General features: G+C 44.7%; 1 protein-coding gene across 3 annotated transcripts in view; it reads right to left on the minus strand.

Annotated features, from left to right (window-relative positions):
* Positions 1 to 3,022: 3,022 nt before the first annotated feature.
* TERF2 (telomeric repeat binding factor 2) overlaps positions 3,023 to 27,998 on the minus strand; it is a 34,007-nt gene continuing 9,031 nt past the window's right edge. The window contains exons 4-10 of one of the 3 annotated variants that reach the window (XM_033218827.1): positions 21,810 to 21,896; positions 20,025 to 20,171; positions 17,794 to 17,900; positions 16,220 to 16,612; positions 10,825 to 10,910; positions 4,670 to 4,710; positions 3,023 to 4,204 (exon numbers count right to left, since the gene is read on the minus strand). In XM_033218827.1, coding sequence (XP_033074718.1) covers positions 4,046 to 4,204; positions 4,670 to 4,710; positions 10,825 to 10,910; positions 16,220 to 16,612; positions 17,794 to 17,900; positions 20,025 to 20,171; positions 21,810 to 21,896 — 1,020 coding nt within the window. In that variant the 3' untranslated portion in view covers positions 3,023 to 4,045. Of the gene's footprint in view, positions 4,205 to 4,669; positions 4,714 to 10,824; positions 10,911 to 16,219; positions 16,613 to 17,793; positions 17,901 to 20,024; positions 20,172 to 21,809; positions 21,897 to 27,998 lie in introns of all 3 variants that reach the window. The other 2 variants (XM_033218826.1, XM_033218828.1) reach the window with 2 other exon arrangements.

Here is a 27,998-nt window from a genome sequence, read left to right on the forward strand (position 1 = left end):
TCAGCCTCTGGAGTAGCTGGAATTACAGGTGCCTGCCACCATGGCTGGCTAATTTTTGAATTTTTAGTAGAGACGGGGTTTTACCATGTTGGCCAGGCTGGTCTCGAACTCCCAGGTAATCTGCCCGCCTCGGCCTCCCAGAGTGCTGGGATTACAGGCATGAGCCACCGCGCCCAGCCTTGATCTTTCTTGTATTCAGGTCTTCTTCAGCACCCATGGGGGGAAAAAGCTATCCAGAACCCACTTAAAGACAATTGTATTATTCACATCCTTCATCTTTATTCTTTTTTCATTCTTTATTCATGATTTCAACACCCACCTCCTTCATGCAGGCACTGAGCTAAGATTTACCTGCATCTTATTTTATTCTCACAATAGCCCTACAAGGGAGATGTTGTGAGCTCTGGCATTAGAGATGAGGACACAGACATTCAGAGATTCCAGTGATGGCTCACCATCCCACAAGCACACCTGGCAGAGCTGGGTCCCCGGTGGGGGCTCATGCTCTTAACCACCAAGCAGGACAGTGTTTCTCATTGTCAAGCTGTCAGTCTCTGAGTTCTGACACTGCCTAAACATTTTTTAGTCATAATCTATATTTTTTGCTTCCTTGAGATGGCATCACTCTGTCTTCCAGGCTGGAGTGTAGTGGCACAGACACTGCAGCCTTACCCTCTTGAGCTCAAACGATCCTCCCACCTCAGTCTCCTGAGTAGCTGGACCCACAGGAGTGCACCACCACATTTGGCTGTTTTTTGTATTGTTTGTAGAGACGAGGTTTTGCCATGTTGCCTAGGTTGGTCTCAAACTCCTGGGCTCAAGTGATCCCCATGCCTTGGCCTCCCGAAGTGCTAGGATTACAGGTGTGAGCCACTGCGCCTAGCCTTGGTCATAATCTTAAAAAACAAAAAACAAAACAGCATCAACACCTTCCAGCAATTATTTGCATGGACTCAAAGTGTCACAAGCTAATTAAGCAGAAAACAGACTATATGTGTGGTTCAGTTCTAGCAAAGGCCAGACGACATCACAGCACTCTGGGAGCACAGTGCCTCTGTGACAGTCTCGCTCAAGTGACAGGCAGAAGAGTCTGGGAACTTCTATCAGCACACGTTGGCACAGGCACCCCCCACCCAAGTTGCACCACCATCACAGTCCTAGCACTGGTCACGTCATAAGCAGTGACTTGGTTTCGGCGAAACAATCGTCAGTTCATAGTCAGTTTCATAGTTCTACAGAAGCTATAAGCATAGTTTTATCTTTGTACACATTTCAGTAACTATAATAAAAACAACACTGAATTATGTGAAAAAATATTAACGAACATAGGCATTCTCAAGTTTAAGAAACTGATGCCGGGCACGGTGGCTCACGCCTGTAATCCCAGCACTCTGGGAGGCCAAGGCGGGCGGATCACAAGGTCAGGAGATCGAGACCATCCTGGCTAACACGGTGAAACCCGTCTCCATGAAAAGTACAAAAAATTAGCCAGGTGTGGTGGCGGGCGCCTGTAGTCCCAGCTACTTGGGAGGCTGAGCCAGGAGAATGGTGTGAACCCAGGAGGTGGAGCTTGCAGTGAGCCGAGATCGTGCCCCTGCACTCCAGCCTGGGTGACAGAGTGAGACTCCATTTCAAAAAATAAAAATAAAAAAAAGAAACACTGATTAGGATCTTTTGTTTCCCTAAATGCATCAGTTTCACTCTTCTACCTGGAGAGCGCCACTGAATCACATGAGAGTTAAGGGGAGAAAAGCTTCTGGATTCTAATCCGGTTCAGAGGGAGACCAAACCAGCGGCAGGCAGAAGGCAACTGGCCCAAAAGGAACTCAAGTTCTCAACTTCTCCCTGTGGTTTCAGTTGGGGTTGGTTGATAGAAGAACAACAGGTACTAAACCTCAAAATGCAGTTAATAGGTAATAAAGCTGTATGAAGATTCCCACTTGTAACTAATGGATGAATTTTTAAAAAATTTTTTTTGAGATAGAGTCTCACTCCATTGCCCAGGCTGGAGTGCAGTGGTGCAATTTTGGCTCACAGCAACCTCCACCTCCCGAGTTCAAGCAATTCTCCTGCCTCAGCCTCCCGGGTGCTGGGACTACAGGCGCCTGCCACCATTCCCGGCTAATTTTGTATTTTTTAAATTTTTAAACTTTAAATTTTTTTTTTTTTGAGGAGTTTCACTCTTTTTGCTCAGGCTGGAGTGCAATGGCGTCATCTCGACTCATCACAACCTCCACCTCCCAGGTTTAAGCAATTCTCCTGCCTCAGCCTCCCGAGAGGCTGGGATTACAGAGGCCCGCCACCATGGCTGGCTAAGTTTTTGTATTTTTAGTAGAGATAGGGTTTCACCATGTTGGCCAGGCTGGTCTTGAATTCCTGACCTCAGGTGATCCTACCCTTCTTGGCCTCCCAAAGTGCTGGGATTACAGGGGTGAGCCACGGCTCCCAGCCAGTTTTGTTTTGTTTTGAGATAGAGTCTCACTCTGTTGCCCAGGCTGGAGTGCAGTGGCAAGATCTTGGCTCACTGCAAACTCCATCTCCCGAGTTCAAGTGATTCTCCTGCCTCCTGAATAGCTGGGATTACAGGAGCCCACCACCACATGCAGCTAATTTTTGTATTTTTAGTACAGATAGGGTTTCACTGTGTTGGCCAGCTGGTCTCGAACTTCTGACCTCAAATGATCCTCCTGCCTTGGCCTCCCAGAGTGCTGGGATTACAGGCATTAGCCACCATGCCTGGCCTAATGGATGAATTTTAAAACTTTAGCATTTCTTTTTAAACTTTGCCTTTCACTCACTCAGAAGTGAGAAAGGGGGAATTCTTTTGTCCCCAGAAATGATATATGAGGAAACTGACAGGTTAAGAGGAAACTTCCACATCATTTGTTTGACATAGCTTCCAAGGATTAAAAAATTCAACAGTCTGACATCAGCTTCTTGATCAAAATAGTTCAGCAAGGTTTGTTCACCATTTTGCTACCTCCTTCTGTGAATACATGCTGTGCTGCAATTAAACAGCTACTTACAGTTGAGAGAAGCAAGACTTTAATGAAGAATGCTACAAGTATGGACAATAATTAGTTCTCATCTTTTAAAAAAAGATTACAGAAAACACTTTACTGAAATTTTTTGCTAAAAAGACAGTCTTTAAGGGTGTCCGGGAGAGACAGCAAGCACAACACAGTACAAAAGGAGAAGGGAATGTTGAATTCCAGTGCAAGACACGAACACAGCACAATTAGGGAATCAGAAGGAAGCAACCATTTCACAAAGAAAGAAATTAGGCATTTATATTCAATCAGGATTTTTTTTTAAGCTTTAAAAGTCCAGCATAAGGAAGGGAATTGGGAAAAGAGGCAGGGGACAGGGGGCAAGGGGTGGGGGAACTAAGCTTATCTACAATCACCATTTTACCAAAAAAACACACTGGTTTAACCACATAAGAAGTGGAGGATAAACCTGCCTACATAGCCCAGCAGATGTTGAGAGCAAATGCCAAGGCAGACAGGTCTAGAGTTGATGTCACAACTGGCTAAAGAGTTTTTAAAGGGAATCTTATTCCACAAGGACTGGTCTCTCATCAACCTGGGTTCATAACAGACTAAGTTCCTTTGCATTTGCCATCAGAAGGCCAGAACTTGACGTGGAAAAAATTTACTCCAAATAATACTCACATTGCTGGTTTTAACAGGTCATGGAGTCACAAGTGGCTCCTAATAGACTTCACCATTTCCTAGGAGAAGGTTCTACAGATTACCAGGGATTTAAATTTAAGCAAACCACTAAAGAAGGGAAACACTAATGATATTCTGGCACTGCACAAGCTCTGTGCCTGTCATCTCTGCCAAGGACATGGGTGGACTTGGCTCTGCTTCTTAGCTCCATGATCTCCAACAGTGATGAAGTGGAACGGGGACCTCCCCCACATCGAAGGAGGTTGCCCAAAATTCTCATCCCAGCCCAGCTTCTGAAAGAAACAGCAGACTATCAGGGGCTATTATTAGGAACCATGCTCCTGTGAATTCTGTGGAAACGAAAGCCTGTTTCAGTTCATGCCAAGTCTTTTCATGGTCCGCCAGCGATCCTTAATCATCACAGCTGTTCGGTTAACAAATGGGTAATTTTTAGAAATGGCAGCCCAGTTTCCTTCCCCATATTTCTGCACTCCAGCCTTGACCCACTCGCTTTCTTCTACAGTCCACTTCTGCAAAAGAAAACCAAAAGATTTATCACCACCTTTCCTCTCCACTTACTTACATTTTCTCCAGTGTAGTGATAAGGTAAACTCAAGAATCCCAGGAGAATCATCTGAACCTGAAAGCACGGCTTATGTTTTTAAAACATGGAATGGACAGGATATGAGCACTGTGGATCTGGACATGGAGGAATTCTCGATGTCCTGCCATTTGATCCTCAAGCAACAATCATTTCTGCTTTCCAAACTGCAAACATATCTACATCATTCATGATCCGGAAAATGTGTCCTCTGTCCTCCTAAGCTTTTCTTTCAGAAGATAACTATTACTTTAACTTAGTTTCGATTATCTGAAAAATCTCAAAAAAAGGTTTTTACTGGGTACATAAGCAGTCTATGCCTATGAGACATGGGGCTTATTTTACCTCTGCTCTACCCACATAACCAGTATCAGAAAAGAGAATTTTAAATTACCTGCTTTTTTGTTATATTGGTTGTACTGTCTTCATCTGGTGCTGCTGGAAAACATTAAAAGTAGACTCATTTCAGAGTTCACCTTTCTCTGCACAAACCACAAGAAAAAGACACAGAATGTCCCCAAAGGGAAAACTTTCAAATTTCACAAGCATTGAGAAGAGAAAGAATATCACTAAAGGATAATTTACTTTTTCTCCTTTGTTTGCAAACACCAGTCACTTCAGCTTATGAGAACCTGTACAATGCAAGTGCTTTACAAACAGGCATCTATAAATGCTGGCTAGTGATGGGTTTCAAGCTCTTCAGTAAAATCAACGTTGTTTTCTTTTTTTTTTTTGTTTTGTTTTGTTTTGTTTTGTTTTGAGACGGAGTCTCGCTCACTCTGTCTCCCAGGCTGGAGTGCAGTGGCATGATCTTGGCTCACTGCAAGCTCTGTCTCCCAGGTTCATGCCATTCTCCTGACTCAGCCTCCCAAGTAGCTGGGACTACAGGCACCTGCTACCACGCCTGGCTAATTTTTTGTATTTTTAGTAGAGATGGGGTTTCACCATGTTAGCCAGGATGGTGTCAATCTCCTGACCTCGTGATCCGCCCACCTCGGCCTCCCAAAGTGCTGAGATTACAGATGTGAGCCACCACGCCTGGCCCCAACATCGTTTTCTAAAATTACTGAGGGAACATCATATTTAAAACCCTTATGTATATGTATGTCTACATATACATATAGGTATTAGTGTGTGTATGTATATACAGTCGTATGTTGCTTAACAATGGGGATATGTTCTGAGAAATGAATCATTAGGTGATTTCATCCTTGTGTGACTTACACAAACCTAGATGGTAAAGCCTACGCTCTAGCCTGCAACTTCTTACCTACCCTAACTCATGCCCCCATGTCTAACAACATGGCTTTCTCAACTTTTAAAGGACTGGAGTCATCCACTGGACTTAGGAACCAAAAACACTGGTGCAACTCCAAATAAAAGTAACAAACATGTATTCTTCCACTGCTATAACAGTCCTAATCCCCTTAATCTTACCGATTACTATTACCTTAGCCAACCTCTGCAAAAAAGGAATATGCCTAGGATATATGGTGTAGCCTATTGTTCCTACCCTACAAACCTGTACAGCATGTGACATGCAACTGTGACACAATGGTAAATATTGTGTATCTAAACATATCTAAACATAGACAAGGTAATGCATTGCACTACAATGTTACAATGCCTATGACATCTACAATGTCACTAGGTGATATGACTTTTTGAGCTCTATTATATACAACCTAATGGGACCACTGTCACCATATATGCAGTCCATCGTTAACCAAAACTTCGTTATGTGGCACATGACTATAGGTGTGTTTGTATATATAATTTCTGCATTATAACCCCTTGCTAACCATTGCTTTGAAATCACATCGTTTTGGCCGGGTGTGGTGGCTCATGTGTGTAATTCCAGCACTTTGGGAGGCCAAGGCGGACAGATCATTTGAGGTCAGGAGTTTGAGACCAGTCTGGCCAACATGGCGAAACCCCTTCTCTACTAAAAATACAAAAATTAGCTGGGCGTGGTGGCACATGCCTATAGTCCCAGCTTCTTGGGAGGCTGAGGCAGGAGAATCGCTTGAACCCAGGAGGTGGAGGTTGTGGTGAGGCAAGATCACGCCATTGCACTCCAGCCTGGGTGACAGAGCGAGACTGTCTCAAAAAAAAAAAAAAAAGAAAGAAAGAAATTATATGGTTTTGCTGTTTTGTACTAAAATTTTTTTTTCTTCATTTTTTAATCTTCCTCTTACTAGCATTCCCAATTTTTTTTTTTTTTTTCCAGGCTGGAGTGCAATGGTGCAATCTCAGCTCGCTGCAACCTCCGCCTCCCGAGTTCAAGAAATTATCCTGCCTCAGCCTCCTGAGTAGCTGGGACTACAGGTGCCCGCCACCAGGCCTGGCTAATTTTTGGATTTTTAGTAGAGACAGGGTTTCGCCATATTGGCCATGCTGGTCTCAAACTCCTGACTTTGTGATCTGCCTGCCTCAGCCTCCAAAAGTGCCAGGACTACAGGCGTGAGCCACCGCTCCTGGCCTAACTTTTTTTTGTTTGTATTTTTTGTAGAGACATGGTTTTGCCATCTTGCCCAGGCTGGTCTCCAACCCCTGAGTTCAGGGAATCCACCCGCCTCAGCCTCCCAAAGTGCTGGGATTACAGGCATGAGCCACCATGCCCAGCCTAGAATTTTCAAGTCCTTGTTCATTTTATAGAAGTACAATTTGGGTCCGGGAGGTGGTTCCCATCTATAATCCCAGCACTTTGGGAGGCCGAGGCGGGTGGATCACTTGACGTCAGGAGTTCAAGACCACCCTGGCCAACTTGGTGAAACCCCGTCTCAACTAAAAATATAAAAATTAGCTGGGCGTGGTGGCACATGCCTATAATCCCAGCCACTGGGGAGGCTGAGGCAGGAGAATCGCTTGAACCTGGGAGGCAGAGGTTGCAGTGAGCCGAGATCACACCTGTAGTCCCAGCTACCTGGGAAGCTGAGACAAGAGAATCACTGGAACCCAGGAGGTGAGGCTGCAGTGAGCTGAGATCGCACCACTGTACTCCAGTCTGGGTGACAGAGGGAGACTCTGTCTCAAAAAATAAAAATAAAAATAAAAATAAAATATATAAATAAATAAAAGACCAGAGGGCTATGGGAGATGGTATACAAGTATAAAAGACATGCCATTTCAAGCCAATGGGAATAAGTTAAAAAGTTGTAAGGGCCAGGCGCAGTGGCTCACACCTGTAATCCCAGCACTTTGGGAGGCTGGGGCAGGTGGATCATGAGGTCAGGAGACAGAGACCATCCTGGGCAACATGGAGAAACCCTGTCTCTACTAAAAACACAAAACTTAGCTGGGCATGGTGGTATGTGCCTGTAATCCCAGCTACTGGGGAGGCTAAGGCAGGAGAATCACCTGAACCCGGGAGGCGGAGGTTGCAGTGAGCTGAGATCACGTCACTGCACTCCAGTCTGGGCAACAGAGCAAGACTCTGTCTCAAAAAAAAAAAAAAAAAAAAAAGAAAAAAGAAAAAGCAACATTACATAAACACGAAACCTGCTAGAATGTCTGCCTCAGCAGATGCCAATGTCCTAAGCAGTATCTCTTAAACAATGGAAGATGCTCTGGAAAAGGGACACTGACGTGAACAGATTACTTTTATTTTTTTACTTTATTTTTTTTTTTGAGACAGAGTTTCGCTTTTGTCGCTCAGGCTGGAGTGCAATGGTACAATCTCGGCTCACTACAATCTCCACCTCCCAGGTTCAAGCAATTCTCCTGCCTCAGCCTCCCGAGTAGCTGGGATTACAGGTATGCACCGCCACACCCGGCTGATTTTTATATTTTTTTTAGTAGATATGGGGTTTCACCATGTTGGTCAGGCTGATCTCGAACTCCTGACCTCAGGTGATCCACCCTCCTCAGCCTCTCAAAGTGCTGGGATTACAGGCGTGAGCCACTGCACCTGGCCAGGAACAGATTACTTTTATTATGAACTACTTCATACTACAGTGAAAGCAGGTTTCTAAAGCTAACAAATCTGGACTGCATTAGAAATTGCTGTTTTCTAGAACTTTTTTTTTTTTTTTTTGAGACAGAGTCTCACTCTTGTTTACCAGGCTGGAGTGCAACGGTGGGATCTCGGCTCACTGCCACGTCCACCTCCTGGGTTCAAGTGATTCTCCTGCCTCAGCCTCCCGAGTAGTTGGTATTACAGGTGTGCACCACCATGCCCAGCTAATTTGGCATTTTTAGTAGAGATGAGGTTTCTCCATGTTGGTCAGGCTAGTCTCGAACTCCTGACCTCAAGTAATTTGCCTGCCTCAGCCTCCCAAAGTGCTGGGATTACAGGTGTGAGCCACTGTGCCTGGCTTCTAGAACTTTTATATCCTGTTGTTTTTAAATATTTAATGTCATTTTTTCTTGTTTTTCTGTTCCTTCCCCCACTTTCCACATGATCTTATCTTACCAACTACATTTTTGCCAATGAAGGTAATTTTCAAGGACAAAACCTCTGGGACTGGCAAAGGATTATCGTTGCTATGTTACAGAAGTCTTCATAACCGGCCGGGCGCGGTGGCTCAAGCCTGTAATCCCAGCACTTTGGGAGGCCGAGACGGGCGGATCACGAGGTCAGGAGATCGAGACCATCCTGGCTAACACAGTGAAACCCCGTCTCTACTAAAAATACAAAAAAAAAACTAGCCGGGCGAGGTGGCGGGCGTCTGTAGTCCCAGCTACTCGGGAGGCTGAGGCGGGAGAATGGCGCAAACCCGGGAGGCAGAGCTTGCAGTGAGCTGAGATCCGGCCACTGCACTCCAGTCCGGGCGACAGAGCGAGACTCTGCCTCAAAAAAAAAAAAAAAAAAGAAGTCTTCATAACCCCCTAAATTAAGGTTTAGCACTTAGATATTTCCATTAGAATACAAAATGTGGTGGGAAGAGAGTCTAACACAAAGGCTATTAAGTTATTAATTATGAAGTTTCTCTCTCTCTTTCTCTCTTTCTTTTTTGGGACAAGGTCTAACTCGGTTCCCAGTCTGGAGTGCAATGGTATGATCACAGCCCACTGCAGCCTCAACCTCTGAGGCTCAGTCTCTCAAGCAGCTGGAACTACAGGTGTGTGACACCATGCTTTGCTAATTTTTGTTTTTATTTTTGTTGCTAGGGGGTCTCATTATATTGCCCAGACTGGTCTCTAATTCTTAGGTTCAAGCAATCCTCCCACTTCAGTCTCTCCAAGTGCTGGGGATTACATGCGTGAGCCACCATGCCTAGCCAGAAAAGTTTCTTATCATATAAAAAAAAAATTGGGCTAGGCAAGGGGTTTATGCCTATAGTCCCAGCATTTTGGGAGGCTGAGGCAAGCAGATCACTCAAGGTCAGGAGTTTGAGAGCATCCTGCCCAACATGGTAAAAACCCGATTACTAAAAATACAAAAATTAGCCAGGTGTGGTGCGACACACCTGCAATCCCAGCTACTCAGGAGGCTGAGGCAGGAGAATCGCTTGAACCTGGAAAGCGGAGGTTGCAATGAGCAACTTGCACTCCAGCCTGGGCAACACAGTGAGACTCCATCTCAAAACAAAAAAAAAGAAAAAGAAAAAAAATTTGGCAGGGCATGGTGGCTCACAAGTATAGTCCCGGCACTTTGGGAGGCTGAGGTGGACAGATTGCTTGAACCCAGGAGTTCAAGATCATACTGGCCAACATGGGGAAACCCTGTCTCTACTAAAAATACAAAAAAAATTAGCTGGGCATGGTGACAAGGGCCTGTAGTCCCTGCTACTCCGGAAGCTATGGTGGGAGAATTGCTTTAGCCTAGGATGTCAAGGCTACAGTGAGCCAAGATCACACCACTGCATTCCAGCTTGGATGACAGAGTGAGACCCTGTCTCAAAAAACAAACAAACAAACAAACAAAAAAAGGATTTATATAAACCGTTAAGATATTTTTTTTTCCTTAAACAAGAAATGCAAGGAATGACCCCCTACTACCACATCTAATTGAAGTATTTTAGGAAGAACATCAACTATAATTAAATATCATAGGCATTATTAAAACAAAACCAAGAACTTTCTTTAAACATAAGGTGTTACTCTCACTGTCTCCATTATTTAATGGGAGAGGACATGAGACTGACTCCTTGACCAGGGCACAGGGACTCACATCTGTAAACCCAGCACTCTGGGAGGCTGAGGTGGGAGGATTGCTTGACCCCAAGAGTTTAAGACCAGCCTGAGCAACAAAGTGAGACCCCATCTCTACAAAAAGTGAAAAAAACAGCCAAGTGTGGTGGTGCACACCTGTAGTCCCAGCTACTTGGGAGGCTGAGGCAGGAGGATCACTTGAGCCCAGGAGGTTGAAGCTCAGTGAGCCATGTTTACACCACTGCACTCCAGCCTGGATGACAGAGCAAGACCCTGTCTGAAAAAGGAAAAAAAAAAACAAAATGGATTCTTCATGAATTAAAATGAGGTTGGGAACTTACTGAACTTTTTCTAGTTTGGAGACAAGCAGCTTCTGGAATATTAACATGACAGTAACATGCATCTGTACTTCAGCAAGCATGAAGAAGAGGCCAAGGAGAATCTCCTGCTTACCCTGAACTTGAAACAGTTCATCCTCTTCCACCCAAGTCTCTTTTTCTTCAACCCCATTAGAGTTGTTCCACTTGCCTTTGGGTACTCTGAAGGGAGATCAAGGAGAGCACAAGGTGTGAAACAAATTCATCCTGGACTGTCCCAGATTCTGGCCTTGGCTCACTCTTGGCCCTGTATTCCTTCCTGTCCCGTTGTGACCACAATCGAGGTTCGCCTGCATGCACCTCCCAAAGCCACTGTCCTTTCTCCTGGCTGGCCAGGCATCTCCACGTAACACCCCCCAGGCTGTCGGACACCCCTCAAATTCAGCACTGATTCATCAAGTATATCACTAACCCTCTACAAATCTGTTCATTTTCCTGGTTTTTGGCTTGTTTGGTTTTGATTCTATTAAAGGTCTCAGTATTTTCTGATTTGGAACCTGCAAACCTCCCTCTCTTCCTTGGACATGCCTTCTTCCTATATCTGGACTGATTTTTCCGTTTCCACTCCCCCTTGTTCAGGCTCACAGTGCCTTTCATCAGTATTCCACTAGCTTCTTAACTGGAGTCTCTGTCGCTAGCCTCTTCCCCTTCCAAAGCCAAAGATGATTTTAGGACAATCATCCTAAAATTACCACATGCCTCCTCTATTCCCTAATGGCTTCTCTCTGCCTGAACAATGGCGTCTATATGCCTGTATGGGGGAGTCCAGACCATCCAGTCTGGCCCATCAGTTTCTAACCAACCACCCCATGATGCCCACACCTATGCAAACAGCACAGTCACACTGTTCTGCTCTTTCTTCCTCCCATAAGCTCTGTATTTTCCTGCCTCTCCATAGTCCCTCTGCTTGGGAGTCCATTCTCTGCTAAGTGACATCCCATCCATCTTTCAAGGCCATGGTTCTCAATGAAGCCTTCTCTAACTACCAACCCCAACACACACAGAAAGCCTTTCCCCTCTGGCCTGCAGTGCTGTTTCTACCATACCAACTGTCACTTTGCCCCTAACCAGGACCATCTTGAAGGTGGGGGCCACATCTTCCTTTGTCCATCCCAAACACATAGCACACTCAGCACAGTAACACAGATCCCAATGTGAGCTGCAGACATGTTAGCTGAACTAACATTGGGATTGTCAGAGAGCCACAAGGGAATTACACCATCAAAGATTAAAGTAAAAAGCAAGTAAGAATCCTCCCTGTGAACATGAAACATTTAAGTGCTTGGGTGTGGCTAAAAAAAAGTACAAAAGCTGAAAATAACCCCAAACCCAAATTATTCAATGTAAATTATAGTCCATTTCTTCTAATCAACTTTGCATTTACCTGATTAATAACTGCCCTGGGAACAGAGCAAAGCACAAATCTGACCTCAGAATTATAACATCTTTTACAAACATGGAAAGTGTCTGAATTCAGAGTCTCGAGGAATTTATATAAATCAAATGACCCGCAAAAGTTAACCAAGAGTAGAGACAAATTTCTGTATCCTTTGCCCGCCATGAAGAAAAAACTTATTTTTAATGCCGTTTGGGTATTCTGCAAATGAATAATAAAAGCAAATTGATGAGTAAGTACATAGGCTTGAAAAAATTCCTTGAGTTCCATAAGTTTTCTATGAAATTGCTAAGTGGCTGAGACAAATGGTAGACCTTTCTCATTTTTACATTGAATCTTATCCCCAAATGTTACTTGAGAATAATTTGCTTGAGACAAAGTGAAAACATTTTATAGGAGGTTTTTCCTTCTCAGGATATTCTTGTGTTAATGACTATTTATAAATAAGAATCAGATGGGGTTACGGTTTGTTTTCTATCTGCTTATCCCAGTGCTGGAATAAAACCAGTTGGAACCTCAGTCCCCGGCTGGTCCGTCATGTTTCCTGAGTGGCTGTCCTCCCTCCCTGCAGTCTTCACAGGTCACCTCCCTGTCCTCTGTTGAACTCGCAGCACTATTACCTGTACAAATAGATGCTTTGGTGGTGATTTTGCAAGACCTCTGACTTTCAGGTGATGTGTTCACTGCCTCTCCTGACTTCCCACGTGGACGGGCCTGAGATCTGGCTGCTCCTCCTAACTGTCATGGGCTGAGTGGTCCTGGCCAAGTCAGGCCACTTCCTCGTCCTTGTGCTCCTGACTGGCAGTTTGAACGTGAAGAGCAATGGTCTAGCGTGGGTTGGCAAGCTACAGTCTGTGGCTGCTGCTGGCTTGTGTACCACGAAGCTCGAGCTAAGAATGGCTAGCCCATTTTTTAAGGGTTGTTAACAAAAAACAAAAAAAAGACGGTCGGGGCAATGGCTCACATCTGTAATCCCAGCAGTTTGAGAGGCCCAGGCAGGTGGATCGCTTAAGTCCAGGAGTTCGAGATCAGCCTAGTTAACATGGTCAAACCCCATCTGTACAAAATATACAAAAATTAGCTGGGTGCGGTGGCACGCACCTGTGGTCCCAGTTACTGGGATAGGGGTGGGGATGGTGGCTGAGGCAGGAGAATCACTTGAACCTGGGAGGCAGAGGTTGCAGTGAGCCGAGATTGTGCCACTGCACTCCAGCCTGGGTGACAGAGCGAGCCCCTGTCTCAAGAAAAAAAGAAAAAGAAAAAACAAGAAAATAATATGGAGCAGACAGACAACTCATGTGGCCCAAAATGCCTAAAAATATTACCCTCTGCTGGCTTTTTACAGATGTTTTGGGTTCACTCCTTAAAATGCAAGAACAAAGAATCCTTATTTTATTTGGTGAATAAGTACCTAGTAAGCACGTGCTATGTGCAAGGTGCCGTGGGAGATACAAGATAGGGGCATGGTGGCCCTGTCCTCCAGGTGACACCGCCAACCCTGCCTTCCCTCCTGATCCCACTGCCCCTCCCTGCTCCCTGGCAGCAGTCTCCAGTCTCCCTCCTTCCCTCCTTTCCCTGAGTGGGGTCTCATCAGGCCTTCCAATTTGTTGTATTAGAATTATCTGGGGCATAGTTTAAAAAGCAGATTAAAGAATATTCTCCTGTCTTTTCTAATTCAGTAGCCAGGAGCCTGGAAATATGTATTTTTTTAGCATGCCACAGGTCACTGTATCATGCAGCCCAGCTTGAGAGCCTGTATGACATACCAGACAAAAGAAATCCCAGGCCTGGCCCATCCAGCATGCAGACTCTCCTCCCTTCACTCTTTCCTGTGCACCGTATTCTCCTACCATAGGTTCCATGACACTCTTGAGGGGCACACCAGGCTTTCTCATGCCTGTATGTAAGGAGTTCCCACTGCCTAGAGTCCCCCAGCCCCCAGCACGCTCGATGACCTTCTGCTCATTCTTCCCAGGCCAGCTCAATGTTTGTTCCTCTAAAAGATCTGAGCCACCTAAAACCTTGCTGAGTAGGCTCAGCTTTTCTTCCCATAAGCAGCCAGGGCACCTCACACATACTTCTTTAGAGCAGGGACACTGACTCTTTTTTTCTATAAAGGGCCAGATAGTATTTTCACTTTGCAAGCCTTACTGTCTCTGCTGTGATTACACAACAAACTACCACTGACCAGAAAGCAGCCCTAGATAATACATTGATGATGGGCGTGACCGTGTTCCAATAAAACTTTATTTACAAAAACAGGCAGCAGGCAGATTTGGCCCCAGGGCCACAGCTTGCCAACCCCTGCTGCTTTAGGGGACTCATTAGACTTCATATCCTTGACATATGAGAGAGGATGTACGTCTCAAACCTTCACAAATCCTCCCATTTACAAAATTACTGTAATCCCGCACTCTCCCGTTTCCTCATCTGTTCCCGGGAGCAATACCTATACTGCACAGGATTGCTGTGAGGAGCCAATGACATCCTGTATCAAATGAGAATAACGTGCGTGGAGCTGCATCTGCTGCCCAGCAGCTATACCCATTTGCCAGTCGCTGACTCACTTCCAAATACTAGTAGTGGTGACATAGTGCAAATCTGTACCTGAGGATAAATCACTTATCAGATGCCACAGCCTTTTGGGGCACCGAGTACAATGCATGCCAGAGCACAGGTCCCCAAATAATACAACATAGAGCAGTGGCAGAGGTGGCCTTGGGAAATCCATGAGGTAGATCACTTACAGCAGGGAAGCACTGACCAGGGAGGAGTCTATGGAGGACGGAGAAGTTGTTTTTGTTTTCTTTTTTTTTTTTTTTGAGATGGAGTCACACTCTGTTGCCCAGCCTGGAGTGCAGTGGTGCAATCTAGGCTGACTGTGCAGCCTCCGCCTCCCGGGTTCCAGTAATCCTCCTGCCTCAGCCTCCCAAGTAGCTGGGACTACAGGCGCCCACCACCACACCTGGCTAATTTTTGTATTTTTAGTAGAGATGGAGTTTCACTATGTTGGCCAGGCTGGTCTTGGACTTCTGACCTCAGGTGATCTGCCTGCCTCAGCCTCCCAAAGTGCTGGGATTACAGCCGTGAGCCACCACACCCAGCCTGAGGAAGGAGAATTTTAAGAGAGGCAACTTGTTGTTATACAGGCCATGGGCTTTTCTGTCAAGACTGACTTGGATTAAAACTCCCAAAGCCCATCTTTGCCACTTCTAGCTGTGTGACCTCAGGTGAGCTAAGAACTTTTCTGAGCCTTTCTCCTCTGTGTAACGGTGCTAATGTATCACATCACAGAGTGAGGATTGCAGCGACTCAGTAAGATGGTACATGAAAGTGCTCTGCCCCCAGAAAGCACTTCCTCAACAACGGCTTTTCTTCCCTTTAAAGGACAAATGGAATTTGGACAAGCAATGATGGAAGGATGACAGTTCACTGTGGGGAATGAGAGGAAGTAAAAGTACAGTGGTAGAAACAAGTAACGTGTTCCAGAGAGCAAGCAGGCCAGTCTGCCTGGAGGCAGGATCCGCCACAGGACACAAAGGGAAGCAAAACTCAAAGCCAGGATGCGAATCACCATGGGGAGCAAAATTAAAGTATTCTAGCCACTGCCCCACAGTACCTAGGAGGATATGGGAGATTAGTAAGTATTTACTGAACTTGCCAAGTCTCAAATGCTCAGAAGGGTGCAAAATTATACATATTCATCAGTCTCTTTTTAAGGGTCAAAGTATAATGTGGCCCAATGCAAACAAATTTCTTTTAACACACAAGACTAATGTTTAGAAGTCAAGACACTCAGATGTTTGCTAAAAATGAAAGCAGCGATGAGTAGGAGGCTCTGAAACCTTTCCATCCCCACTCATGCCCTAGTGCAAGGCTTGGAAGCCCACATGTGGGGCTTCAGAACCGGCAGGGATGGCTACGTCGTCACTGCCCGCTCCTGCGTCACATTCTAGCAGTCTGAGCAAGCCTTGGTGGTAACTTAGCTGAAAGTTACTTCATTCACGGAAGTAATACCAGGCCCAACCAGGACCACCAACCAGCCCCAAAATTTCTACAAAGAAGGTCTTCATACTTGGGAGTCTTCTCTCCAGGGAGGGGTTGGTTGAGAACGGTGGGCTTGGATGGTGGCGCTGGAGCGGCCTCCTGGGAGGAGTTGAGGCCTGCGCTGGGCTCAGTACACTGGCTGTCCTCCTCCAAGACCAATCTGCTTATTGTCATGCGCTTGTTCTTGGGCTGCAGTTCCGAGCCACCCTCACCCTCAGCCAGGGCTGAACTTTCATTATCATCTTTTCTGGGTCTCTTGTTTTTGAGGGCTGGTGATGCTGGGGAAGCTTGAGTAGGAAGAACCAGATCCTTCTGGTCCAGTTTTGCAAAGGCTGCCTCAGAATCCTGTGCACCAGACAGAGTCTTGAAAGCTGCTTTCAGAGTCATCATTCCAATGGTGGTTGGAGGATTCCGTAGCTGCCTGCAAATAAAGCATAGGCACAAAGATCTTTTTCACCACTGTTGATGTTCATCCAAATGGCCACAACTTTTTTGACGTTTGAAGCTTCAAATTAGATACAGGACTCCTCCAGTTGAGGAGGCTTTAAATGTAATATGTAAGTTGTATTATGAATTTAAAACTCCAAGTTAGAGAACCTTTATTTTACTTCTCATTTTTAGAGATAGAGTCTGGGTCTGTCCTAGACAGTAGATAGGACAGAGAGATAGGATACAGTGGCACGAACACAGCTCACTGTATCCTAGAACTCCTGGGCTCAAGCGATCTGCCCACCTCGGCCTCCCAAAGTGCTGGGATTACAGGCGTGATCTACCACACCTGGCCTACAACACACTTACGAACAGGATCTTGAGAATTCTCACAGTAAAAGACATGCCACAGTCTTGGAACAATGAGAAATTGCCTTTTAAAAACAAAGTTCATCTATCATTTGGAACAGTTAGTATGCTTTAGGGAAAAACTGTTACGAGGGGGGAAAACTGGCAGCCTGCAGGCCAAATCCAGCTGGCAGTCTGTCTTGTAGTCTAACCCACATGAAAAAAAATTTTTTTCAGTCGATCAACTGTCAACATCCAAAAACTAGGAAATCTCACGGAAAACTCTGGACATCTCATAAAAATCTGAACACCTGAAGCCTGAGCATTCTTGGATACTCCCACAGAGCAACCACCACAAGAAGCGGAAAAGCAAATCCCCTGGTTCCTGGCCCCACGCCCTCAGCCTAGGTCCACTTTGTTCCTTTAGGTTTCCTACTGGGCCCTGAAAGGGCATCTAAGCTTGTAAGCCGTGCTTTAGGAACTGGTTTTGGGATTCGACTCACAGATCTGAACAGTGCTTCCTGAATGTATGAAGAGATTAGGTGTCCACAAGGAAGTACTGAGTCAATATGGGTGAGGCAAGGAGAGAGAAATGGTGAAAGAGCCTTTGAGGAACGGCCAATCAGGAAGTTGTCAGGGACCCCAGGTGTCCTGTCTCCTCATCTTCCCAGGGTGTGCTGTCTCCCACAGTGCCCTGTATGAGTAACCTCGTAACACGTTAGCAGGTCAGATCGCCGAGAGGAACTGATCCTGCTCTAAGGAGGAGACTGCTTCCAGCGACCACCCCAGTGTTCTACCCGGGATCACAAGAAAGCATCTTCTTACCTTGTGGGTTCTCTGGGTGGCTTTTCCACAGGCCCTGGTGCTGGCTGTTTATCTTCCTTCCCTGTACTTGAGGCAGCGGACTCAGATTTCAAAGCCTTTTTGGCCATCTGAGAAAGGAAGGATGTCATCAGGAAGAAGAGGCCACAGAATTGCATTAATTCTCTGCTTCTTTCACCAAGAATATACTCAATATGCAAACAAGTTCACTTACAAATCCAATCTAGGCATAAAACGAAGGACATAAAATGGGAGAGAACTTATAAGACTTATAAATCAAGCTTTTTTAATTCAAACTTAAGATAACTAATACATTTTTTTTGAGAGGGAGTCTTGCTCTGTCGCCCAGGCTACAGTACAGTGGTACAATCTCGGCTCACTGCAACCTCCACCTCCTGGGTTCAAGCGATTCTCCCATCTCAGCCTCCCAAGTAGCTGGGATAATAGGCGCCCACCACCATGTCCGGTTAATTTCTGTATTTTAGTAGAGACGGGGTTTCATCATGTTGGCCAGGCTGGCCTCGAACTCCTGACCTCAAGTGATCTGCCTGCCTCTGCCTCCCAAAGTGCTGGGATTACAGGCATGAGCCACCATGCCTGGCAATAAATGTTTACACTAATATCTTCCAGTTTGTGTATAGAATTTTTTATAACTGTTTCTACAAATGTGTTGTCTTATTAACAACTATTTGAGAATCCTTATCCATATAACACAAAGAGCCCTGAGTAGGCAAATCTTGCTCTAACTCCATCTGTTCATCTGTCTCCCTCTGGCTTAAGTTTTAGACATTTCCAATCAGTCCAGTGTCATTCAGTTTCAGTTATGTTTATCTGTAATGTGTGGTGTCCTAAAAGCCAAGAGTTCTGTCCACACACAGACAGCAGCAGGATATTTTCCAGTTACCTGGAATGGAAAGGAAAGGACCCTAGGCCAGGCTCAACTATCTTGACACCTGCTCCCTGAATACCTCAAACTACCTGCTTATAAACAATCTGAGATTTGCCAAACGACTGCTAAGATCATGGACACTATCCTAATATGGGCCTGGCAGATCTGTTATGAAACAGAATATTTCCACATTCTCAAAGTCCTGGTTTCTTCTGCCCAGGCTGAAGTGCAGTGGCACGACCACACCTCACTGGCAGCCTCAAGTGATCTTCCTACTTCAGCCTCCCAAGTAGCTGGGATTACAGGCACCCACCACTACACCTGGCTAATTTTTGTATTTTTTGTAGAGACGGGGTTTCACCATCTTGCCCAGGTTGGTCTTGAACTCCGGAGCTCAAGCAACCTGCCCGCCCTGGCCTCCCAAAGTGCTGGGATTACAGGTGTGAACCACTGCACTCAGCCAAAGTCCTGGTTTCAAAAACAAAACAAAACCACTCTCACTCAGTGTTCCTTCATCACAGCCTCCCATCTATGACAGCCTGGGTCTAGTTCTTCCCTATGCTGTCCTGAGCCTCACTGCTTCCATTCTTTTATCTCTTTGATCCAATTAAAGAATGTTTTCATTTGGCTTCTTTTGACCTTATACTTTCAGTGACACCTTTCTCCACACCATACCTTCTTCCTGTTAGCAACTGCATCGTACCATATCTACCAAACCACTCTTCCTCCAAACTTAGTTCACAAGTCATCGCCTTTGGGAACCACCATAGATTGTAAGCGAATGTTCTACTTCAGGCATGGCAGATTAACCATGTATAAAGGAGATAAAAATGACAGATGAGGGAGACCAGGTGTGTTCCATTTGCCTCTGCCAGTATCTACGCTTTTGTATTTTTATTTATTTATTTTTTGAGACGGAATCTCACTCTGCTGCCCAGGCTAGAGTGCAATGGCGCAATCTTGGCTCACTGCAATCTCCATCTCTTGGGTTCAAGCGATTCTCCTGCCTCAGCTTCCAAAGTAGCTGGGATTACAGGTGCCTGCTACCATGCCCAGCTAATTTTTATATTTTTAGTAGAGATGGGGTTTCACCGTGTTGTTCAGGCTGTTCTCGAACTCCTGACCTCAGGTGATCCACCCACCTGGGCCTCCCAAAGTGCTGGGATTACAGGCGTGAGCCATTGCGCCAGGCCTGCTTTTGCATTTATAAGGCATTTAATTAAGAAAGCTAGTGCACACAATTCAATGTCTTTTTCACACACCAACTCTTTCCACTTCAGATATTCTGATTCCCTGCACATCTTCAAGCGCACACCATGGTTATGGGAGAAGGGCCAAGGCGCACCGTGAGGAGGTAGGGCTCAGCGTCATCCAGGTGGCTCTCCAGGAAGCGCAGCATCTTCTGCTGGAAGGTCTCGTAGGAAAAGTTCTGGATGACAGGATGGGCCAAGTTCTTTTCTCGAATAATATTCAGGAGGTCATTTCTCAGCTTCTACACAATGGACCGATATTTGCAACATGAGAAAGCAGAACTCCAGTAAAAATTCAATGATGATGAGATGAGACAGACACTATGAGAACTTCTGCAATGCCGTCAATGCAAATCACTGGCACACACACAGGAAGGGAAGCCCAACACAAAGGACTGGTCAATAAATCAGGTTCAGGCACAGCAGGTTACTACGCAGCTATAAAAAACAGATGAAGAAGTTCCTTATGTGCTAACATAGAATGATTCCAAGATACAATACTAAGTGAAAAAAGCAATTTAGAAAAGTGTTCACATTAGTGTGTAGGATATGCTATGATCTGTGTGTATGAGAACGGGGAAAATGGATATACGTGGATGTCTGTATATACACACACACACACAACACACACACACACGATTTGCTTGCACATGCATAGAGGATCTTTGAAAGGATAAAAGAAAAAAAAAAAGAAACTGGTTGCCTCTGAAGGGAAGAAGATGGCTGAGGGTCAGAGAGAATTTTCACCAAACTCTTTTGTTATACCTTTTGAATTCTATATTATGTACATGTATTACCTTTTCAAATAATAAAATTTAAATTTATATAGAGGCCAGGTGCAGTGGCTTACACCTGTAATCCCAGCACTTTGGGAGGTCGAGATAGGCGGATCACTTGAGGTCAGGAGTTTGAGACCAGCCTGGCCAACATGCTAAAATCCCGTCTCTACTAAAAACACAAAAAAATTAGCCCAGCATGAAGGCACACGCCTGTAACTCCAGCTACTCCAGAGGCTGAGGCAAGAGAACTGCTTGAACCTGGGAGATGGAAGTTGCAGTAAGCCAAGATTGAGCCACTGTACTCCAGCCTGGGCAACAGAGCAAGACTCCATCAAAAAAAAAAAAAAAAAAGTATATAGAAGAAATGGTTGGGCATGATGATTCATGTAATCCCAGCACTTTGAGAGGCCGAGGTGGCAGGATCACTTGAGCTCAGGAGATCCAGACCAGCCTGGGCAACGTAAAGAGACATTGTCTCTATAAAAAATTTTAAAAATTAGCCACGTGTGGTGGCATGCAGCTGTGAACCCAGCTACTGGGGAGGATGAGGTGGAAGAACTGCTTGAGCTCAGGAAGTTGAGGTTGCAGTGAACTATAATTGCACCACTGCACCCCAGCCTGAGCAACAGAGCAAAACTCTGCCTCAAAAAAAATTTTTTTTAAATGAATAAAAAGGAAGAAGAAAAAATAAAAGCAGGGGACCAACAGAACTTTTGACACCAGGAAACAGGTGCTATGTCCTCACCAAAGAAGCTTCCTCACATCTGCAGGATCAACATTTAATGTAAATAAAGTTAGAAGCATTACAACATTTGTCAGCTCCATACCTGGTGCTGATCATTTAAATCAATGGTCTGTTATAAACCAGACAGAAATGAGGCAAGTGAAGAATTTACGTAAATTTCTCTAATGAAAACTAAATTTTGAAAAGCCAATCTTAGAGTGAGTTATCTTGAATATAAAAGATAACTTGCTGCAGGTGTTACATGCTGAAAGGAGAATATTTAGGTAATATTCCTGACCAAGAACCCTTTCCTTGTTTCCCCCCAAAAAGCAATGAGATGAATGTAAGTCACAGGAGCAAAAATGTCTCAAATTTACCTGAGTTGTGGGGTCCTTGGACATATGTTTTTTCAAAATTTTTGAAGCCTTTTCAAATTCTTTGTTTTTGATACAAATAATGACAGCCTAAAAAGGAGGGGAAAAACCTTTTTTTACTTTTGTAATGACAGGTGTAATCAGAATATCAAACATCAAAATAACTTTCTTTCACATTATATCAAATTCCTGTACTTAAAAACTAACAATTATTAAGCCAGGCACGGTGGCTCACACCTGTAATCCCAGCACTTTGGGAAGCCAAGGCAGGTGGATCCTCTGAAGTCGGGAGTTCGAGACCAGCCTGACCAACATGGAGAAACCCCATCTCTACTGAAAATACAAAATTTTCTGGGTGTGGAGGCGCATGCCTGTAATCCCAGCTACTCGGGAGGCTGAAGCAGAATTGCTTGAACCTGGGAGGTGGAGGTTGCAGTAAGCCGAGATTACGCCACTGCACTCCAGCATGGGCAATAAGAGCAAAACTCCGTCTCAAAAACAAAAACAAAAAACTACCTAACAATTATTGTTCAAGTGTTGTGAACCACTGGAAGCTGTCTCTTTCTGCTTGTAAGGTAGTCGCTTTTCAACAATACAATGGCTTTTGTTACATGGCTGATAGAGCAAAATCTGATCCCCTGGATTACAGACCATTTAACCAATTTCAATAGGGCCTCCTGAGGAAAGACGCAATGGACAGGAGTCATTCTAGGTCCTAGTAATTTCAGGTCCCCAGAACAATTGATTCTGTTCTTTTTGGATGCAAAAGCTTTAAAGCAAGGAGGGGATGAGGGAGGGAGGATATAGTGTAGGGGGAAAAAAAGGGATTTGCTGACCACGGAGTTCTGCTAGTTCCATTCTGGAAAGGCCTGAGGCCAGTTCTGTAGGAGAATGAAAGGACAACCCCTTAGTACCATAAACCCCCAGCTGGCAACTTCCATTAAAGCACCTAGGGAACTACTGAAGCCAACAAACCCGGGTCATTCACAAGCAGCAAATAAAAAGGGCAAAGTTCCAGGTAAGATAAGGTGTCATCAGTCACAGAGAGAAAGAAGAGTCCTTCCATAAAGAAACCTCAAGAGAATATACAGAGGAAAAATAACAGTGACTGAACATTTACAAGGAAGTTATAATATACATGAACATTTTTTTTTTTTTTTTTTGAGGCGGAGTCTCGCTCTGTCGCCCAGGCTGGAGTGCAGTGGCCGGATCTCAGCTCACTGCAAGCTCCGCCTCCCGGGTTTACGCCATTCTCCTGCCTCAGCCTCCCGAGTAGCTGGGACTACAGGCGCCCGCCACTTCACCCGGCTAGTTTTTGTATTTTTAGTAGAGATGGGGTTTCACCGTGTTAGCCAGGATGGTCTCGATCTCCTGACCTCGTGATCCGCCCGTCTCGGCCTCCCAAAGTGCTGGGATTACAGGCTTGAGCCACCGCGCCTGGCCACATGAACATTTTTAAAAATTAGAAGAGCCAAGAAAAAATTGGGAGTACCTGAAGTTATATGATAGAATAAAGCAGCTACCTCAAATCCTGTCTGAGAGAGACAAAGATTCTTTAAAAAGACCACCATACAAAAAAAGGCAAGCCGGCTGGGTGTGGTAGCTTACAACTGTACAACTGTATTCCCACACTTTGGGAGGCCAAGGTGGGAGGATCACTTGAGCTCAGGAGTTTGAGACCAGCCTGGGGAACACAGGGAGACCCTGTCTCTCCCCCCAGAAAAAACCACCTAGCTAGGCATGTTGGTGTGTGCCTGTGGTCCCAGCTACTCAGGAGGCTGAGGTAGGAGCATCACTTGGGTCTGGGAGATCAGGGCTACAGTGAGCCGAGATTGCACCACTGCACTCCAGCCTGGGCAACAGAGAGAGACTCCGTCTCAAACAACAACAACAACAAAAAAGCCCTAAGTATGCAGGACTTTTTTTTAAAGGATGTAGTCTTGAGCTTGCCTCCTTTCACGCTGTACAATGCCTTTAAGGTCCATCCATGTTGGTGCACTGTCAAGTTCACTTTTTCTTGTTGTTGAGCAGTATTCCATTCCATGAATATACTATAGTTTATACATTCATCCACTGCAGGACATTTGAGATGTCTGCCATTTATGGTTATTATAAATAGAGATGCTAAAACATTCATGTACAGGTTTTGATATGAATAGAACTTCTCATTTCTCTAAGGTAAATACCCAAGAATAGGATTGCATGGTCTTATTAGGATTGCATGGTCTTATGGAAAATGTGTTAATAAGAAATGGCCAAACTACTTTCTGGAGTAGCTGTATCATTGCGCATTCCCATCAGCAATGTATGAGAGTTCCAGTTGCTCCACATCCTCACTAGCGCTTTTTAAAACATAGGCTGAGTGTGGTGGCTCATGCCTATGATCTCAGCACTTTAAACGGCCATGGTAGGAGGATCATTTGAGCCCAGGAGTTCCAGTCCAGCGTGGGCAACATAATGAGATCCCACCTCTATTTAAAAAACAAACAAAAAGTGTACATACTTATGTACAACATGATGTTTTGAAATATGTAACTAGCACTTTCTAGAGTTAGTATTTTTTTATTGATTTTTCTTGAGATAGGGTCTATATCACCCAGGCTGAACTCAAACTCTTGGCCTCAAGCAATCCTCCCACCTCAGGTGCTCAAGTAGCAGGGATTACAGGCATGTGACACCAGGTTCCACTATCAGTATTTTTTAAAGTTCAGCCATTCTTTTTTTTTTTTTTTTTTTTGAGACGGAGTCTGGCTCTGTCGCCCAGGCTGGAGTGCGATGGCCGGATCTCAGCTCACTGCAAGCTCCGCCTCCCAGGTTCACGCCATTCTCCTGCCTCCGCCTCCCAAGTAGCTGGGACTACAGGCGCCCGCCTCGTCGCCCGGCTAGTTTTTTGTATTCTTTAGTAGAGACGGGGTTTCACCGTATTAGCCAGGATCGTCTCGATCTCCTGACCTTGTGATCCGCCCGTCTCGGCCTCCCAAAGTGCTGGGATTACAGGCTTGAGCCACCGCACCCGGCCTAAAGTTCAGCCATTCTAATCAGTATTTGAATCTACTGTGGTTTTAATTTGTATTTCCTTAATGAGTAAATAATGTTGAACATCTTTTCATGTAACTTTTTTTTTTGTCATCTATATTCTTTTTGGTGAGCCTTCTGCCCATTTAAAACTAGGGTTGTATAGGTTCATTTCTTTTGAGAGCTCTTTATATACTCTGGATACCAGTTCTTTGTCAGGTGTGATTTGTAAATCTTTTCTCCCAACCTATAGGTTGCTTTTCCATTCTCTTGGCAGTGTTTTTCTCAGAGCAAACGTTTAAAATTTTGATTAAGTCCTATATACCAATTTTCCTTCTTAGGAATGTTTTTAAATTCTTATCTAAGATTTTTTTGCCTAACTCCAGGACATAATGATTCCTTCATGTTTCCTCTAAGTGTTATGGTTTCACATTTTACATTTAGATTATAATTTTGAGTTAATTTTTGTACAAGATCTGAGCTTACCGTCAAAGTTCATTTCTGCATATGGACATTCAATTGTTTCAGCAACATTTGTTGAAAAGACTATCCCTTTCCCATTGAATAGCTTTCACATCTTTGTCAAAAATCAATTAGTCGTATTTGTGTGAGTCTGTTTTTACATGCTCTCTTCTGTTCCACTAATCTCTATAGTCATAAGTACTGTAACTTTCTCATAATCTTAAAATTGGGTAGTATGAGTTCAACTTTTCCTTTCAATATAACACTTTTTGGTTATTTTAATTCCTTTGCCTTTCCATACAAATTTTAGAATCAGTCATTCTGCATCTATAGAAAATCATGCTGAGGCCAGACAGGGTGGCTCAAATCTGTAATCCCAGCACTTTGGAAGGTTGAGGTGGGAACATCACTTGAGCCCAGGTGTTCAAGACTAGACTGCGCAACATGGGAACATAGGGAGACTCCATCTTTACCAAAAACAAAAAACATTAGCAAGGCAAAATGGCACATGCCTGTGGTCCCAGTTACTCTAGAGGGTAAAGTGGGAAGAGCATCTGAGCCCAGGAGGTGAAGGCTGCAGTGAGCCATGATCATGCCACCGCATTCCAGCCCGGGTGACAGAGTGAGACCTTGTCTCATTAAAAAAAAAAAAAAAAAAAAAAACAAACCACACACACACACACAGAGACAAAGAAAAGAAGAAAATCCTGGCGGGTGCAGTGGCTCACATGTATAATCCCAGCAAGCACTTTGGGAGGCCGAGGCGGGCGGATCATGAGGTCAGGAGATCAAAACCATCCTAGCTAACACGGTGAAATCCTGTCTCTACTAAAAATACAAAAAAAAAAAAAAAAAAAATTAGCCGGGCACGGTGGCAGGCACGTGTAGTCCCAGCTACTCAGGTGGCTGAGGCAGAAGGATGGCGTGAACCCAGGAGGTGGAGCTTACAGTGAGCCAAGATCACGCCACTGCACTCCAGCCTGGGCAACAGTGCAAGACTCCGTCTCAAAAAGAAAAGAAAAGAAAATCCTGCTAGGCTGGGTGTGACGGCTCAAGCCTGTAATCCCAGCACTTTGGGAGGCCGAGGTGGGCGGATCGCCTGAGGTTGGGAGTTTGAGACCAGACTGGCCAACGTGGTGAAAACCCATCTCTACTAAAAAACACACAAAAATTAGCCAGGTGTCATGGGACGCACCTGTAAACCCAGCTCCTCAGGAGGCTGAAGCATGAGAATCGCTTGAACCTAGGAGATGGAGGTTGCCGTGAGCTGAGATTGTGCCACTGCACTCCAGCGTGGGCAACAGAGCAAGACTCCATCTCAAAAAAAAAAAAAAGAAAATCCTGCTGAGATTGTGACTAGAATTGTATTAACTAACTCTATAGATCAATGGGAGATAAGTGACATCTTAATTCATGTCTTCTAATCCGTGAACATGGTATGTCTTTTCATTCAGTCTTAATTTCTTTTTTTTTCTTTTTTGAGATGAAGTCTTCCTCTGTCGCCACACTGGAGTGCACTGGCGCAATCTCAGCTCACTGCAACCTCCACCTCCCGGGTTTAAGCGATTCTCCTACCTCAGCCTTCCAAGTAGCTGGGATTACAGGCACACACCACCACACCCAGCTAATTTTTGTATTTCTAGTAGAGACAGGGTTTCACCGTGTTGGCCAGGATGGTCTCAATCTCTTGACCTCATGATCTGCCCACCTCAGCCTCCCAAAGTGCTCGGATTAGAGGTGTGAGCCACCATGCATGGCCTTAGTTTCATCAGCATTTTACATGTTTCCACATACAGTTCCTTCACATTTTGCTAGACTTACATGTATTTATTTTTCCATCTGTTTCGGAGCCATTGTAAATGGCAATGTTGTGGTAATTTCATTTTGAATTGATCACTGCTAGTATATGGAAATATGACTGACTTTTCCTTTCTTACTTTAAAATGCTGTTTTTATGTGATGTATGACTGATTTTCGGGTTGGTCTTGCTAAACTTACAGGAATTTTTTTTTTTTGTATACTTCATGGGATCTCTACATAGTCCTGCCATCTGCAAAAAGAAATAATTTTATTATTTCCTCTCCATTCTGTATGCTTTTTCGTCCTTGCCTTATTGCACTGGTTAGGTCTTTCAGTATGATGTTGAATACAAGTGGTGAGCACTCCAATTTTTACCATTAAGAACATCAGCTGTGGGCTTTTTGTAGACACCTTTTATCAGGTTGAGGAAGTTCCCTTCATTCCTAGTTTGCTAAGTGTTTTTATCATGAACTAATGTTGAATTTTGTCAATTTCAGCATCAATTTATACGATCATACGGTTTCTCTCTTAATATGGTGGACTACACGGATTGATTTTCAAATATAGTGAAGCAGCCTTGCTTTCCTGGACTTTGGTTTTCCCCACTCTGTCACACACTAACTGCATCTGCATCCAGGGCCAAGCAGCAGGACAGACAGCGGAAGAAGGCTATGGAATGTGTTCCATGTTCTGGGATCACAGTCCCTTTGGTGAGACAAACAGTTCTCCTCCCTCAGTTTTAGGTGCCTTCCCTGTTGCCACTGTCATTGCTAGGCAGCTGCTGCCACCAGGATAGTACTGCCTGGGGGCCAGGGCAAGAAAGAAGGGAAAAAAGAGAAAAAATTGGGATTTCTTTCACCATCTCTGACCCTTAAGAGATCCTTCCTTGCCCCTCAGACCAGAAAGAGAAAGCTT

Source organism: Trachypithecus francoisi, unplaced genomic scaffold (assembly GCF_009764315.1).
Source record: "Trachypithecus francoisi isolate TF-2019V2 unplaced genomic scaffold, Tfra_2.0 Lachesis_group10, whole genome shotgun sequence".
Taxonomy (NCBI): Eukaryota; Metazoa; Chordata; class Mammalia; order Primates; family Cercopithecidae; genus Trachypithecus; species Trachypithecus francoisi.